The sequence below is a fragment of the Neophocaena asiaeorientalis genome, unplaced genomic scaffold (genome assembly GCF_003031525.2).
Source record: "Neophocaena asiaeorientalis asiaeorientalis breed wild unplaced genomic scaffold, Neophocaena_asiaeorientalis_V1.1 scaffold142, whole genome shotgun sequence".
NCBI lineage: Eukaryota > Metazoa > Chordata > Mammalia > Artiodactyla > Phocoenidae > Neophocaena > Neophocaena asiaeorientalis.
The window spans coordinates 2430893-2447775 of NW_020174563.1; the positions used below are offsets into that span (position 1 = coordinate 2430893).

General features: G+C 48.9%; 2 protein-coding genes across 2 annotated transcripts in view; one reads left to right on the forward strand and one right to left on the reverse strand.

Annotated features, from left to right (window-relative positions):
- NPC1 (NPC intracellular cholesterol transporter 1) overlaps nucleotides 1–12125 on the forward strand; it is a 47626-nt gene extending 35501 nt beyond the window's left edge. The window contains exons 15-25 of the mRNA XM_024757864.1: nucleotides 1741–1868; nucleotides 1964–2104; nucleotides 3456–3545; nucleotides 3948–4138; nucleotides 4456–4571; nucleotides 5223–5352; nucleotides 7337–7537; nucleotides 8426–8657; nucleotides 9629–9742; nucleotides 10556–10718; nucleotides 11323–12125. Of these exons, the coding sequence (XP_024613632.1) occupies nucleotides 1741–1868; nucleotides 1964–2104; nucleotides 3456–3545; nucleotides 3948–4138; nucleotides 4456–4571; nucleotides 5223–5352; nucleotides 7337–7537; nucleotides 8426–8657; nucleotides 9629–9742; nucleotides 10556–10718; nucleotides 11323–11405 (1589 nt within the window). The 3' untranslated portion in view covers nucleotides 11406–12125. The remainder of the gene's footprint in view (nucleotides 1–1740; nucleotides 1869–1963; nucleotides 2105–3455; nucleotides 3546–3947; nucleotides 4139–4455; nucleotides 4572–5222; nucleotides 5353–7336; nucleotides 7538–8425; nucleotides 8658–9628; nucleotides 9743–10555; nucleotides 10719–11322) is intronic.
- The window catches only part of RMC1 (regulator of MON1-CCZ1), a 20788-nt gene continuing 15727 nt past the window's right edge, over nucleotides 11823–16883 (reverse strand). Inside the window, exons 12-20 of the mRNA XM_024757865.1 lie at nucleotides 16533–16544; nucleotides 16139–16267; nucleotides 15549–15655; nucleotides 13986–14105; nucleotides 13596–13673; nucleotides 13191–13295; nucleotides 13035–13103; nucleotides 12717–12942; nucleotides 11823–11988 (exon numbers count right to left, since the gene is read on the reverse strand). Of these exons, the coding sequence (XP_024613633.1) occupies nucleotides 11909–11988; nucleotides 12717–12942; nucleotides 13035–13103; nucleotides 13191–13295; nucleotides 13596–13673; nucleotides 13986–14105; nucleotides 15549–15655; nucleotides 16139–16267; nucleotides 16533–16544 (926 nt within the window). The 3' untranslated portion in view covers nucleotides 11823–11908. The remainder of the gene's footprint in view (nucleotides 11989–12716; nucleotides 12943–13034; nucleotides 13104–13190; nucleotides 13296–13595; nucleotides 13674–13985; nucleotides 14106–15548; nucleotides 15656–16138; nucleotides 16268–16532; nucleotides 16545–16883) is intronic.

Here is a 16883-nt window from a genome sequence, read left to right on the forward strand (position 1 = left end):
GTATATGACCCTTTGAGCTCTTTTTTAAGTTTTATTCTGTGATTGGAAAGTATCAGAGTGGACCACGAGAAAAATTGGTGGCAGTATCTCGGATACCATTAGCAAGTGTCTTCTTTTTTTTAACTACATTATTTATTTATTTTTAATTTTTAATTTCTTAAAATTTTGGCCACACCATGCGGCATGCAGGATCCTAGTTCCCCCACCAGGGAATTTCCAGCAAGTGTCTTCCTTCTCACATTGTTTCAGGACGGTGTTGATGTTGGGGTTCAGATACCTAGGACTCCTGCCCCTGCCCGTTTAGGGCACCCATGGCAAGTGCTGGGGTTTGAAAATAGCACTCTTGAAGGACAGCCACAGGGTCCTTCCCGTCACAGCACTCTCGGCAGCAACTCCAAAATCACAGGCGTTAGCTCGCAAGGTGTTTGCCACTGTTCCGAAAGGCAGTCTCCCCGCCTCTGCACACACATTTCACTGGGAAGCAGCCTCGTCAATGAGCAGAAGTTCTTCAGTCTTCCCTCAATACAAGGAGCCAGAATAAACTGGCACAAAACCCAGCACTTCTGTATTCCTTCATGTGGAGAAATCGGTAGTCTTACTAGCAGGGCACTGCCCACCCCCATGTCTGGCATGTAGTAAGAGAAAACTGATCATATCCTCTGCAGAGGACGCTGATTAGAATCGCCCAGTAAGTCCAGGGAAGACACACGATCCGTGGGTCCCAATGGAAATGCCTGCAGGGGCCGCCAGGTCATCTTACAAGGGGCCATGGGAGGGACATTGTAGGTGTGGTCTTTGGACACAGACACGCCGTTAGCATAGATCATCCCCCATCTCCATGAAGCAGTGCACTGTGAAACAAACCTGTGGCTCTTGTGTTTCTCTTTATGGATACAGATGCAAAACAGTTACTTCCTCTCTTTCTATTATAAAAAAAAAACAGTGCAAGTGTGTTGGTGATAGCAGCTGACCCTGGGCCTCAAGGTCAGAGTGACTTTGGGGGGACAGGAGGAGCAGCGGGGACCGTGGCACCCAGAGTCTGGGGTCTCATCTGCAAGAGGCAGCTATGTGTTGCTGGCCCAGTGCTGCCAGGTCCAATTTTTTTCTCAAGCGACGCTGTGAATCTAGATTTTTTTTCCTCTCAAGTGACACTGTGAATCTCATTGTTAACTATTGGCTATTTATTTTTTAAAAACTGTTTTTAAATTCTAAAATGGGTTTCTATATATCTGGCCCATGGGCAGCCAGTTTTCAGCTTCTGAGTCTTAGCCTGGAGGACGCTTGGAGCATCCTCATTTGTAACTAAACCAAGAGACTGACTGGATATATAATAGCATATGGGAAATACCATCCCTCTTGTGGACTGAAGCGTAGCAGGTACTATAAGAAATGGCCTGTGTTAATGGATCTCAAATGTGAAAGTGCATGCATTTGCTTGGAGAGCTTGTTAAAGTATAGAGTTGGGATCACAGAATTCTGAACAGCAGAATTGGGGTTGAATTCCCATTGTCTTGATAAAGTAGGAGGGGGCCCGGTCCCTGGAACGTACATTTTAACCTTGCCAGGTGGTTCTGGTGTGACACCCGCAGATCGTGCAGAGTGCCTTTGGGTGGGAGGATTGGGGGGATTCTTCTTGTGGGATTGGCCTGTTCTGGTGCCACGTGTTCATACGTGCACGTGCCTGTGAGGCCTGCTGAGCCCTCAGCTGGGAAGGACGTGGCTGCTCTCTTCTCCCCACAGGAGGCCTGTCCGTGATGCCAGCTGTGCACACCTTCTCTCTCTTTGCGGGGATGGCGGTCCTCATTGACTTCCTCCTTCAGATTAGCTGTTTTGTGAGTCTCTTGGGGTTAGACGTTAAGCGTCAAGAGGTAAGTTGTCATCAGGCGTGCAGCCTGTTTCATTTGAGTCTAGAATCTAGGTGAGGCGGCTGGAGGGTGACCTCTGTTCCTCTTCATCCCCTCAGAAGAACCGGCTGGACATCCTCTGCTGTGTCGGGGGCGCGGCAGACAGAGCAGGCATCCAGGCCTCGGAGAGCTGCTTATTCCACTTCTTCAGAGACGCCTATGCTCCACTTCTGCTTAAGGACTGGATGCGGCCCATTGTGGTAGGAGCCTGTCTGTGGTTTTTCTCCCCAAAGTTGTCACATGCCTTCTAAGAAATCAGAGTGCTTGGGAAGGATTCTGACAGCTGTTAAGTGTGTGTGTGTGTGTATATATATACAAGAATGCAGAAGCAAATATATACAAATATAAAATATTTTTAGCAGGCAATATAAGCAAGAGTTTCTGTCTTAAGTTGGTTGTTTTGTTTTTAAATAATTACAGATTCATAGAAAGTAACAGAGGTAGTGCAGAGAAGGACCCAGCTGCCCTTTGCCAGTTTCCTTCCAAGGTCTTACATAATTGTAGTTCAATATGAAAACCAAGAGCTTGACATTGGCACAATGTATGTGTCCAGTTCTGTGTCAGCTTATCACATGTGCAGATTCGTGTAAGCACCAAGATATAGATCTATTCCATCACCCTCGTCCTGCACCTTCAGTGTCACCACCTCCCTCCCCTGCACTGTCCCTCATCCCCAGTAACCATGCAAGAGCGTTTTGTAGTACAGTTTACACACTGGATATAGCCAACAGCTATAATCTACCACATCTCCACTAAAAGAATGTCAGTTCATTCCAGTAAAAGTAATAGTGGGCTTCCCTGGTGGCGCAGTGGTTGAGAGTCCGCCTGCCAATGTGGGGGACACGGGTTCGTGCCCCGGTCTGGGAGGATCCCACATGCCGCGGAGCGGCTGGGCCCGTGAGTCACGGCCGCTGGGCCTGCGCGTCCTGAGCCTGTGCTCCGCAATGGGAGAGGCCACAATGGTGAGAGGCCCACGTACTGCAAAAAAAAAAAAAAAAAAAAGTAATAGTAACACCTAACATTTTTTGAACACTTAATATCTGGTATTGTGCTCAGAACCGGGTACTACGCTAAATTCTGGATTATCCCTAGAATTTTCTCATTTAATCCACAAAATTATCTGATGTTACAAGTCTTATTTTTCCTGTTTTATTGAGGAGGAAATAGAAGCTAAGAGAGGTTAAGTGACTTCCCCAGGGTCACTCAGCTTGTAAGTGGCAGAGGCAGGATTTGAACCCAGGTGGCTTTACTATTGAGACCGTGACCTCGGCTACTGTCCCAGACTCCTTGTTTTCTTAGCGTGTCATTTAAACTTGCTTTTCGTTTAGAAAAGTCCTGTTTTGTGTGTTTAAGATTTGATTTAGGGAGTTCCCTGGTGGTCCAGTGGGTAGGACTCAGCGCTCCCAGTGCAGGGGACCTGGGTTCAATCCCTGGTCGGGGAACTAAATCCTGCATGCAGCCATAAATAAATAAAATAAATAAATAGATAAATAAATGATTTATGTTTTTAATCATGATAACTCTAACTCTGTAACTCACTTCACATTCCAGGTAGCGGTATTTGTGGGTGTTCTGTCATTCAGTATCGCAGTCCTGAACAAAGTAGAAATTGGCTTGGATCAGTCTCTGTCAATGCCAGATGTAAGACGCTTTCTTTTTATTCTAACTCATTTAGCCCATGGTGAATGCATTTTTCAAAATACTCATGCAGGTGTTTCAGCTGATGTCCGCTTCTAAACGTGGGTGCTGGCAGGCTCTCCTGCATTGCAGGAACCTCACCAGAGCTCTGCCCGTGAGGCCCGGGCCTTCTGAGCTCACAGGCCTCGGGCATGGCTGCAGAACACGAGCAGCCGGTCTTGACCTTGTGAGGTGCCCTGCTGACGGTGGGACCAACTGGAAAAGCCCCTGGGCCCAGGGTGGGGAGGGGGCGCTGGCTGTGGAGGGAGTCAGGAACCTGGGCTCGAGGCGTCTCGGCCGGGAGCCCCCCTCTCGCTTGCACAGGACGTTCACACTGTGTCCTGTTGTCCTCTCTCTCTCTCTCAGGACTCCTACGTGACGGATTATTTCCAGTCCCTCAATCGCTACCTGCACGCGGGCCCGCCCGTGTACTTTGTCATGGAGGGAGGGCACGACTACACTTCTCTGAAAGGGCAGAACATGGTGTGCGGGGGCCTGGGCTGCAATAACGACTCGCTGGTGCAGCAGATCTTCAACGCCGCCCAGCTGGACAACTAGTCAGTACCCCAGCTGCGGACGGGCTCCTGGCCCGGGACCTCGGCCTGAAACCTCTCTCTAAAGATAGCTTTTCCTGGAAAATCTATCTTGCCAAATGTGGGTTGAATCTAGCTTTACCTGAGCAAAACCTTTTAAAGGGCAAATTTACCACCTCACGTTCTGAAGCTTTTCCCATTAAGCACTAACGTGGTTTGTCTTCTGACTGGGTGGCATTAAAAGGTCTAGAAAAGGAAGTTTTGGATTTCAAGAAAAGGGACTGAAACTGAAGACTTCCTCCTTGTGGGGGCATCAGTAACCCTTTCTCTCCTTTCCCTAGTACCCGGATAGGCTTTGCTCCCTCGTCCTGGATTGACGATTATTTTGACTGGGTCAAGCCACAGTCGTCTTGCTGTAGAGTCTACAACAGCACGGATCGGTTCTGCAATGCATCGGGTACTTGATCCTTTTCCAGATCTTTCCCTCTTTTCTGAAGAACTTTAACATTATAATTTAAAAGTCATTTGCATTTTACCTCCACGTCCACCTGTTTGTCTGCCATTGCTGCATCTCATTCCCCTTGGCATCATCCCCTTCCTCCATTGTTCACTCTGGAGATACCTTGTTGTCCCCTTTCCAGCCCCCCATGGGGCTGCAGGCTGAACAAGGCCCAGGTCAGGGGACCCTGGTTTTCAGGTTTGTCATCTTTTCCCGACAATGCTGTTGGTCTCTCTTGATTGGTATCTGGCCGTAGCTTCTCATGGGAGTGCTTTTCTTTGTTTATCACTATTGCCACATGGTTTTGTAAAAGTGTTGAGTCTGTCCTAGGATTTTCTTGATAAAAACATGGACGTCCTGGGCTCTGATAATAACATACTGAGGTTGTCCTTAAAGCAGGAAACCTGCTTCAGGGAAGAAAATTTGTACAGCCTGTGTTAGATGAAGATGGGACCTCAAGTTTGACTGTGAAAACCATGTGTTTGAAGCTTTTGGATAAACAGAAGGATTCAGGAAAAGAATTCCCATCACTTCTTTATCATTATTTTTAAATGTTTTAATATGGAGACCCATCCTTCTCACCGTGGCTCCCTCAACCTGTTTGCACAGTGGTTGACCCTGCCTGCGTCCACTGCCGGCCTCTGACTCCAGAGGGCAAGCAGAGGCCTCAGGGCGCAGACTTCATGAGGTTCCTGCCCATGTTCCTCTCCGATAACCCGAACCCCAAGTGTGGCAAAGGGTAAGTGACACGGAACCCATTCAGCTGTGTGGCCGCTTCCCCTTTAATTTGCACTGGGAAGCTGGGGAGGGCTGGGGTGGGAATGGTGGATGGGAAGGTCCTCTTCTCTGCCACTCCCCACCCTGTCCCACCGAGGAACCAAAACGCCTTTAAAGAAAACTCCTCATCTTAAAAGAAGATGGTTCTGGAGAACTTAGGGGCAGGATAGGAATAAAGACACAGATGTAGAGAATGGACTTGAGGACCCGGGGAGAGGGAAGGGTAAGCTGGGGTGAAGTGAGAGTGGCATGGACATATATACACTACCAAACGTAAAATAGATAGCTAGTGGGAAGCAGCCGCATAGCACAGGGAGATCAGCTCAGTGCTTTGTGTCCCACTAGAGGGGTGGGATAGGGAGGGTGGGAGGGAGATGCAAGAGATATGGGGATATATGTATACGTATAGCTGATTCACTTTGTTATATAGCAGAAACTAACACAACATTATAAAGCAATTATACTCCAGTAAAGATGTTAAAGAAAAAAAAAAAGAAAACTCCTCATTCTGACCCGATTCCATCCTGGCTTGAGCATTCTGTCTCACGCTCCCCTCCTGGCGGCATGAAGGACACAGTCCTGTGCAGACCACCAGCAGGGCAGATTGTGGGGAGGGATGCGGGCGATTCAGGATGTGAAAGGGTTTGTTCAGTTGTGTCTGGGGCATACGGGGCACTGCAGCTCTGCTCTGGTGACATCACCCGGGATGAAGGTTTAGATTCTTTTTTTTTTTAATTTATTTATTTATTTTTGGCTGCGGTGGGTCTTTGTTGCTGGGCACGGGCTTTCTCTAGTTGTGGCGAGCGGGGGCTGCTCTTCGCTGTGCTGCTTGGGCCTCTCATTGCGGTGGCTTCTCTTGTTGCAGTGCATGGGCTCCAGGCATGCGGGCTTCAGTAGTTGTGACCCACTGGCTTAGTTGCTCTGCAGCATGTGGGGTCTTCCCAGACCAGGGCTCGAACCCGTGTCCCCCGCATTGGCAGGTGGATTCTTAACCACTGCGCCACCAGGGAAGCTCCGAAGGTTTAGATTCTTTTAGCCCCACTGTGCTTCTTGCCAGCCTGTCTGTACGAGGTTATGGGCGTCTGACTCCCCCATCTAGCCAGGCAGCCAGCTACTGTGGAAACAGGATCTCTGGCCCAGAAATAGCAAAGATGACTGAAGTCTGGAGTTGGGCGGATTTGGATGTTTTGGTAGGAAGGTGAATGTCCAGGTGTACATTAGGTAAACGCTGGACATCCCTGTTCTTCATAAGAATACATAATGTGACCAGAGTCCCGTCAGTCATACATCTCACGTCTGTGTTTTGAGACCTAGACTAGGTACCATGGGAGGCCTGTCCCTAAAAATAAAGAAGAAATGAACCCTGTAGCTTGGTCTCCTGGCAGACTGAATGCTCGGCTACATAAAAGAAGTCAGAATGAATTCAGCTCGTAGGAGGGCAACAGACAGGGAGCCTCCTGTGTGCCAGGATCGTGCCAGGCACCTCAGCGACACTATTTCACTGACTCGCCACACAGCCCCATGAGTAGGTGGTGGTACACCCTTTGCAGATGACACTGCAGCCCAAATTGAGTGATTCTGCGCAGGGCTCCAGGGCCGAGGTCGACCTCATGGCGGTCTGATTCCAGGGCCCTTGTCCGTTTGCGCCTCCTGTCACACAGCACTGCTGAGCAAACCCTGTAGAAGAACACACTGGGCTGTGAGCAGAACCAGCTACAGAAACAGTAGCGGCTACGCATCAAAGAAACCAAAGCAGCAAAGAAAAGCCAGTGTGGGCAAGAATGAGCTAAACCTTCATCGCGCCTTTTCAGGGGCTTCCCTGTCCCTGAAATTGACAGCTGGTCTGATCCCTGAGTCCAGGGTCAGGTGACACCACTCAGCCTTGATGCTCAGATTCTGCAGGTATGGCATGAGGTGTTGCCTTTGATACCACTGTCTTCTCCCAGGGGACACGCCGCTTACAGCGCGGCAGTTAACATCCTCGGCAACGGCACGGGCGTCGGAGCCACGTACTTCATGACCTACCACACGGTGCTCAAGACCTCTGCTGACTTCATCGACGCCATGGAAAAGGCCCGCCTCATCGCCAGCAACATCACCAGAACCATGGGCCTGGAAGGAAGTGATCACCGTGTGTTCCCATACAGGTAACGTGTGGATTTTGTAAATGAGGATGTCCTGGGGAAGCGCCCACACCCTGGGGTGCCCTTGCTGGGGGTGCCGACACTCGGCTTTCCTTCTGAACCCGGCTCCGTCCTGAGCACAGGTGAAGCCTGTCTCAGGAAACGGCACCTGGGCCAGAATCTGCAGCACCTACTGAGGTCTCGGGGCTGGAGCTCACACCCTGCAAAACAGGCAGGGGGCATGGGTCGCGGCACCTGGGGAACAGCTTCACAGAGAGGGCCCGGCAACTGATCGCTGGGGACAGTGCCTCTATGGAGGTTTCTCTTTTTTCACTTATTGTTTTTCTTTTTTTCCCTCATAAAGAAAATATTTTATGAAATACTGAATTTGGAAAATACAGAAAAGTAGGAGAAACAAGTGATTTTCCCCCCAGCCCCTGTAATCTCATTGAAGGGAGTCTGGACCTGTTCCTGGCAAGAGGACAGCCTGTTTTCCTGTGGAAGGAGTTCTTGGAGTGGGTGTCCTGACTCCTTAGAGAAGCTGGTTAACTTTGCCGAAAAAGCATTTTCTTCTCAGGCCCTGCATAGACCCCGTTGGGCTGGGGGTAGCCCTCAGGATAGACCAGGCCTTGTTTTCCCAAAATACCACGGAATATTCTTTGTCAATAAATGCCTATAAAGTTGGGCACATCAACAAAAACCTTATATAAAATACATATCTCGGAGGCCCTTCTTTGGGTGTCAGTGGTCAGAGGTCCAGCTTAACTGCTGGAGGTGAGTCTTGCACAAACAGGGAGGTTTTATGTGAGGATGTCTCTCAAGGTAGTTTCTGTTCTGCAGTTGTGGCAGGATGAGGAGTAAAGATTCCAGAAGCAAAAACAAGCTGTAACAGAACCTTCTCCCCCTCTCCAGTGTGTTCTACGTCTTCTACGAACAGTACCTGACCATGATTGACGACACTATCTTTAACCTCGGTGTGTCCCTGGGTGCCATCTTTTTGGTGACCGTGGTTCTCCTGGGCTGTGAGCTGTGGTCGGCAGTGATCATGTGCATCACCATTGCTATGATCTTGGTCAACATGTTCGGTGTCATGTGGCTCTGGGGCATCAGTTTGAATGCGGTTTCTTTGGTCAACTTGGTTATGGTGAGTCCTGGTCCACTCAGTTTGTCCCTCACTCCTTATGTCACTGCTGTACATTGTTTCTTGGGGTGAGAGATCAAGGCCAGCTCCTTCTCTTGGCGCACGTGGTCAGGTGGGGTCAGTGGCAGGTGGAGTTGGACGTGGGTGGTACGTATAGCAATGGAAATGTGAGGTCATGGTCTGGCTTAGGCATTCTGCCTTTAAATTATTATTCTGGGGCTTCCCTGGTGGCACAGTGGTTGAGAGTCCGCCTGCCGATGCAGGGGACACGGGTTCGTGCCCTGGTCCGGGAGGATCCCACATGCCCCACAGCGGCTGGGCCCGTGAGCCATGGCCACTGAGCCTGCGCGTCTGGAGCCTGTGCTCCACAACGGGAGAGGCCACAACAGTGAGAGGCCCGCGTACCGCAAAAAAAAAAAAAAAAAAATTATTCTGAAGGGTGCTTTGCCGAAGTATGTAGCCGATGACAGCATGATGTTCAGTTTTCAGTTAGAAAAACTGCCCCTTCTCAGTGGAATTTTCTGACCAAGACCTTTTGCCTTCCATGTGGTTGCCAGGTGCTTTTTAATAGTCTTGAATATGTGCACATTTGAGAAAGTATTAACAGAAAACAGACACAGTGCATCTGCTCTTCAGATACGAACTGAACGTGGCTTCAGGGGGAGCGGTAGTGAGGCCCAGCTAAAGAAATGACAGTGTGCTGGCTGGCTGGGGGTTGGGGGGAACTTGAGAGGTTTCAGCTGTTTCTCCGTAATAGAGGCAGATCTGCTAGAGGAAACTGTGCCTGGAGGGTTCCACAAGCTTCCTGGGACAGTTTAAGTTGGTGTGATAGGAGCTTTGTAAGTTAGAGGGGGTGCTCCGGGCTCCTTTACCTCCCAGGTGCCCTGATAACCACAGATCCCAGGAAAAGGGGTGGTTGCTTTTACTGTTTTTAACTGGAGAAGGGCAGTCGTAAAGGAAGCACTTTATTTCAGAGCTGTGGCATCTCCGTGGAGTTCTGCAGCCATATCACGAGAGCGTTCACGGTGAGCACGAAGGGAAGCCGCATGGAACGGGCAGAAGAGGCGCTCTCCCACATGGGCAGCTCTGTAAGTACAGCCTGAGCAGATGACTAGGGCAGATGCCTCACCGTGAAGTACCCAGCTTGGTGACTGAGTGTTTCTCAGGAGAAGGAACTTTAAGATTCAGTAGGGAAAGCAGAATTTGTATCTTTTACTTAGCAGCAGCTCCTAAGGATTATAGGTTTTCAGGCAATTCATGAAATAGCTGTATCTTGCATAGAGCTCCACCCTGAAATTCTTTAGAACTGTTACTGCTGGAGACTCCTTTGCACACGACAGTATGGCTGAAGCAGTAAAACAGAGAAGTTTGATTTGAGAGCCGTTTAAAACCCAGGCCAGCCATGTGTGCTGAAAAGCAGGGGAGCTGCCATGCTTGGAGCCCAGTGTGCAGTCTGGTTCACATTTGGAGAATCTTCTCAGGCTAAACCAGGATACAGGGCTGAGCTATGAGCCAGTTACTTTACCACCAGACAACACTGTTACAGAGTAACAACAAAAAGTGTGTAATAAATAGCATTGCCTAAAAAAATAGTACATACCTTAATTGAAAAATAATGCCGTTGGAAAAAATGGCACTGATAGACTTGCAGGGCTGCCATGGGGTCTGTGCGGAATACACAGCTTTTACCCTTATTACACCTCTTTTTTCCCCCTCAGATTCATAAGTAGCAAATAAAACAATTTAGGCAGAGCCTAATGCTACTTAACAGTAAATCTGAAAGCTGGGGTTCGGTCCCCCATTACTTTGGACCTTGGCTTTTAAGAAATCCCTCTATGAGGAAGTGTTCAGTTACGGTAGGTTGATAAAAGTTGCTTCTAACCCCATCTCTCTTCTCTTAGGTATTCAGCGGAATCACACTAACGAAATTTGGAGGCATTATGGTTTTGGCCTTCGCCAAATCTCAAATTTTCCAGAGATTTTACTTCAGGATGTATTTCGCTATGGTCTTACTGGGAGCCACTCATGGATTAATATTCCTCCCTGTCTTGCTCAGTTACATAGGTAAGAGTTTTTATTTTTAACCTAGTGGGATGGAGGAAGCATGATACTAAAGGAAAAGGATACCTTGAAACATTCTTTTGAAGTATTTGAATGTACTTATACTGATGGTCATTTGATAAGTAACGCTGAGTTAAAAAACTTCTAAGAGAAGAACTCCAATCCTGGGGCTTCATGTTCGTCCACACTACTTCATTAGAAAACTGGAGGCCTCGCGTCGTCAGATTGGAAGCGAGTTTGTGCGTCAGCAGCCCAGGGCTCCTCCCTGCTGAGGTGAAGGACACGAGTCCAGCCACAGCCCAGTGGTGCCCTGGAACAGCTTTCATTTCCGTTCGCTGTTCTAGCGGAACACTGCCTCTGCTGTTCACCTCTAATTTTGGAGTTCTCCTTAGGATCTTTTTGCCTCTGTGGTCACTTCAGCTTCTGTAAATGACCTGTGGCTGAAAGAACTACTAATTTGCTTGATATACAGCTTTGTGATTAAGAAAATGAGGGTTTTTTTTTTCCCCCTTAATCTCTGGGGGATAGGAAGTTGTGTTACAGTAGAAACTATCTCCTTTTCTCCTAAAGAAACGATCCCAAAGTTCATTCTTTTTATCCCTCACAGGACCACCGATAAATAAAGCCAAAAGTTTGGCAGCTCAAGAGCGATACAGAGGTACAGAGCGAGAGCGGCTCCTCAATTTCTAGCCCTCTCACGGGCTTCAGAGACTCTGCAGGTCAGGTAGTCGGTTTACCACTGGACAGCAGCTGCATTGTCAAGGCTCGGTTGAACCCTGAGTGCGAGCAGATGTCAGGCTATTAACAGCAGCAGCTTCGGCCATAGCGCTTGTAAACTCAGGAATGCAGACTCTGCCCCGAAGCAGTATTGCTGAGCCTGGAGGTAGCCCCAAGACGCTGGAGCGCCTTCTGGTTCTCCAGGAACGAAGCGTTGTTCTCGGGCAGGCAGAAGGGACGGCTAGGAAGGCTGCTCTCTGCTCACTGACACTTTCTAAAGGCCAATCAATGCAATGTTTCTCCTTTTGTAGGAGTAAGCCATCACACAAGTTCTATACCATATTTTTAGTAACATTTGAGGATGTCGTAGATATACTTTATTACAACATCTTGTAGTTTAAAGAGCTTTATTAACGCAATAAATTAACTTTGTAAATATTTTATATATATATAAAAAGAAAAACTAGCAAGTGACCTCAGAACGTCGTAGGCCTCATTAGAGCTTGGTCTCCAAAAACCTGTTTGAAAAAAGCAACGTGTTCTTCACAGTGTTCTCCTGTAAAGGAAAATACAGATTTAATCCGTTAGACAAGGCACGAAAGGAGGAAAATGAGAATGAACACTTTGCAGCTCCTAGATATGGATACTGGGTTTTAACTTATTTTTCTTTCATAAAATACTTTGTTTTCCTAAGCTCTTGAGTTGTCCTTTCTGTTTACCCAGCTTGTGCCATTACAGAACCTTTACAGCCCCCAGCAAACTGCCCTCTGCCCTGAGAGACTGGGGAGAAGCAGGGTGATCAGTGAATGCTGGGAGCCCTGAAAGTTACAGGTTCCTTCCCATCCTAAGGAAGAGGGTGCTTTAGATTTCATAACTTTGGAGATAAGAGTGATTAACCAATGCTTTCTGCCTAAAACTAAAACATCAACAAGCCCCAGGCCATTTAATTCCTCCGCAGCCATTTCCTGTCTTGTTCCTAATTCTTCAGAAAGGGCCATTCCAGGCCCAGATGTCAGACGGAGCTGGGCCCAGGCTACCCTACCTTCCACCCCGACACCCCACTGCAGTTCCAGAGCAGAACTCCAGTTCCGTCAGCACCTTGAATCCACTCTTACCACAACAGGCTAAGGATTATGCGGGCTGGTACAAAATTTTGTTTTTTAAAAACTAACCCGAGAGTTCTCCAAACCAAAAGGCTTCTCGCCCCCCCAGCTGCCAGTGCTTTCCTGCTACTGTCCGAGTCTGTGGTCGCCCCAGGTCTTTTCCCTGCAGCTATATTCTCACCTGGTGTGAAACTAGGGTTCCCTCGCAAACGCTGGTTTCGCTGTTCAAAAAACCGGAATATAGTGTAGAAAAGCATGTGGTCTTCAGTCTGCTTTGCAGCATCTAAAAATTTCCGTGCAGAGATGTTGTCATGGCCACCAATGCCCCGAATAAACCTTAAGGCGGCTAACACTTGGTGTTTGGAAAGGAGAACTTCTACTATTTCATCATTTGCTGTGGAAAGTCGCTAGAAGTAAGGGAGAAAGAGAAATCCGGGTCAGTGCAAGTAATACGAACACGCTTCTGTGGGGTTTAAAACTCTTGCTGTATCAGAGTTACCTTCAACATATCCAGAGACAGCTGATGAGCAGGAGGGTAAAAACTTTCCAGGGAGAGCAGCAGACAAGCCTGGAAGACCCATTTTCAGATTAGATTTGCCATATGTTGAAAGGTCAAATTTTAAGTCACAAAAGTAAAAATTGGGTGGTACTTAACCAAAGGCTTCGAGTCGCTGAGGACATGGTACTGCAGGAACTGGTGTAGCGTGTAGAATAGGTTGTGCTGGACGAGCGTCTTGATGACAAGCTCATGCAAATAATGCTGAGACAGAGACAGAAGGAGAGATGGTGTCCACGTCGCTCAACTACGACAGACTAGAGGCTCAGTATGCCGAGGACCACGGCTGCTCTAAGTGACGGGTGAAAGAACCCAACCTGGCCTGAAACTGATCATTCCACCTGAGAACGTGGGGTCACGTGAGGAGGGTCACTGAGTCTGAGGCAGGTGTGCAGACTCTTGTGGCGTACAGAGAGTCATCTCCGTTAAGGCACTGACAGTGCTTTTACTTTAACAATCCCCTGCCCCTCTAACGTGGGACCACAGATGCTGGCTTGAAGGTACCTGTACTGTGATCTGAAACTGGTTCAGAGAGCGGATGTATTCCATGAGCACGGCTATCATGAATTTCTGAGGCATCTCCTACAGAGGGGAAAAGTGTTTAGAACCAGAGCGGCAGAGGAGGCTCCGTGTAACAGCTCCTTGTTTATCCGCCCCCCTGCTTCCAGGGTTCTACTTGGCTGCTTTTGCACAAACCCCTCCAGAACCTCCCGGGTCGGGGATCATCTTTAGGCCTGTGTATTAGAAGCCAAACCATGAGCATTCAGTCCTCACCCAAGATAACCCAGTTACTCTAATCACATTCTGAGTTCTACTCGTTTTCCTCAGTCCCCTTCAAATGAGATCTTTGTTTTGGGAACCTTCAGTCCAGAAGGGGCGGCGAGCCTCCCCTACCTTCTTCTCTGCAAACGCCGACAGCACGTGGGTGTACATGTCAGACTGGTCGACCACGGCCTGGGTGCGCGCCGGCCTCCTGAGGAATGGGCCGCTCCGGCTCTGCCCCGCTTCCAGTGCCTGTACAATACATCACAGACGGGACCTCAGTCGTCTTCTGGGACATGGCGTGTTCGCAGTTAATCCAAAAAGACTGAACCCTTAGATGCTGGGAGCCTAAGACGTGAGCAGAGGATGACACTTACTTCATTACTCGGACAAAACTCTTTCCTGTGCTGGCCGGGGAGGAGTTTAGGAGGTCAGGAAATACACCAGTGTTCACGGATGGAACTAAAAAGCCTAAGTCACAGTTTTATCGAGACTTTTTTAATTTTTGGCTGCACCACGCCACATGCAGGGATCCTAGTTCCCATACCAGGGATCGAACCTGCACCCCCTGCAGTGGAAGCACAGAGTCTTAACCACTGGACTGCCAGGGAGACTTTTTTTTTTAACCTCTTAAAATAACTCCCTAATTTTATTAATCACAGACCACCTAGCATTTGGGTTATCCCTGAGTAGCTGAAGGGGACGGGCATTCTGGGGTTTTTGTTATTGTTTAAAACCACTTCCATTTTTAGCCTTTGGACTAATCAGATTCTTGAAGTGGAATCATTCATTCCACTTCTCCTGAACTTATTTCTAGCTTCAGAAGATACAATAACAGTACAGCAGACCCCGAGAAGCCATGTTAATTTTTTCCAGCCCTTCACAGCAAACACTTGAGCCCACTATAGGAAAAGTACAGTGCTGACGCTGAGTCATCGCAGTCCTAAGGGGATGCTGACTGAGTGCCAGGACACGTCTTATTCTTTATAGCTGTTACATCCTCAAAGGAAAGGAAGAACAAGCAGCAAGATGATTATATTTCTGATTTACTGAGTCTAGGCTCTGGATTGGCAGAAAGACATAAAATAACCAAACTGAGACTGCTTTTTTTATCCATAAAATAAAGGCAGACCAAGGAGCTAGCTATGTGTAAGATCAAACATAGATTAAAAACAACAAAAGAGGGCTTCCCTGGTGGTGCAGTGGTTAAGAATCTGCCTGCCAAAGAAGGGGACACAGGTTCGATCCCTGGCCCGGGAAGATCCCACATGCCGCGGAGCAGCTAAGCCCATGCTCTGGGCCGCAGCTACTGAGCCTGCGCTCTAGAGCCCGTGCTCCGCAACAAGAGAAGCCACCGCAATGAGAAGCCCGCGCACCGCAATGAAGAGTAGCCCCTGCTCGCTGCAACTAAAGAGAGCCCGCACGCAGCAACAAAGACCCAACACAGCCAAAAGAAAAAATAATAATTTTTAAAAAACAACAAAAGAAGGTGAAGACATTAAGTGATGTTCAGCCTCTAGCTCACGGGACACAGGGACTCTGGATTTACGTTCCCCCTACGGCCGGCCACCTTGCCCTCTGGCACACAGCAAACCTCACTGGTGTCATTCTGTCAGAATCTTGTGTCATAATTACACAGACAGTATACCCGGGGTGGGGCAGGGAGGAGGCCCTCGTCACGTACATACAACTTACCAGTGTGTAACTCTGCTCGGCGTCCAGGTACTTCTTATACTCCTGGTTGAGTTTATCAAAAACAGTGGCTATCACAGGCAGCGTCGCTCTGTCTGACTCTGTCAACACTGGAAGGAGTCAGGGTTCACACAGGTCGGCCAACCTTGTGTGAACTTTAGAACTTAAACACACTGTGAGAGAAATGACTCATTTCCGGGGGCCACCAGGGCATTCGGAGAAACGGCGTAGAGACTGGGGCACGAGGGCACTCGCCAGCCCTTGCCGGTTACTAACGTAGCTACGGAGGGCGTCAGAAGATTCTCAAAGTAGGTATAAATGTCGTGAGTGACTTGGATTCTGAAACAGGTTTGTTTTCAAGCTGGGGAGGGCAGCCTCTACCCTCACGTGTGCCCATGCTTAGTTTAGTCTTTGCCCAGGAAATGTCTTGTAGAGACAAGTCATTTTTATACTGAGCAGCCTTTCCAGGGGGCTAAATAATCCACTTGTCACTGAGCCTACCGGCTGCAGACAAGATAAAAATGTGGCCCGTCTCCCAGTGGGCAGCGCAGGCAGTGTCAGGAATCAGACCGCAGGGTGAGGACCCCACTTACTCTGTGAGCACACCGACAGGACGACGGTCTTGCATTCCCTTCTCTGGAGGAGGAAGTCCATGAGCCTGCCTTTATCTGGCAAGAGGTTTACTATGGGCTGAAGTTTCACTTGGAGGTTCCAGAGGTAACCTGGATTGAGAGGCAGCAAATTTAATAGTGGGATGCAAACTAAAACAAAAGCCCCAAAGCTGGTTCCCCTCAACATTCATGGGGGGAAGTGCTGCAAAGCACAACCAGGGGCTGCTTCTCACGCCAAAGCACAGGCTGCGATGTTCAGGACACGTCTGCCAACAGTGGGACTGGCAGCCAAAGCACCTCTGCGTGTCGGCTGACTCCTCACAGAGTGACCCTCCACATGCACCCGTGGAGTGTCTACTGCATACAGACAGGCGACCCCTCCCCGCACCTGACCAACCCCCTTTGACCTTGAAGGGAGAACGGGTATCTGCAGGGCACGATCTTTGGTCCTGGGCTCCGGTTTCTCCTGCTCTGGCTCATTGGTCAAAAGGCAATTCCTGAGGCTCCCAAAGGAGCTCCGTAACTCAGCCATCCACCAGCCCTGAACCTCCTGACACCCACACTGCTGGGCAGGCGGGCAGAGCCCTTCTCAGCTGGGGCTCCAGGAGAGAAGAACCAAAGGCTTCACTGGAAATGATCTGAGTCACCCCTTTCTCAACCCTCCCAGGGCGGGCACCCCTCAGGACGGACGGGAGGCTGTCAGCAAGCACGGCCTTCTAACAGCGTG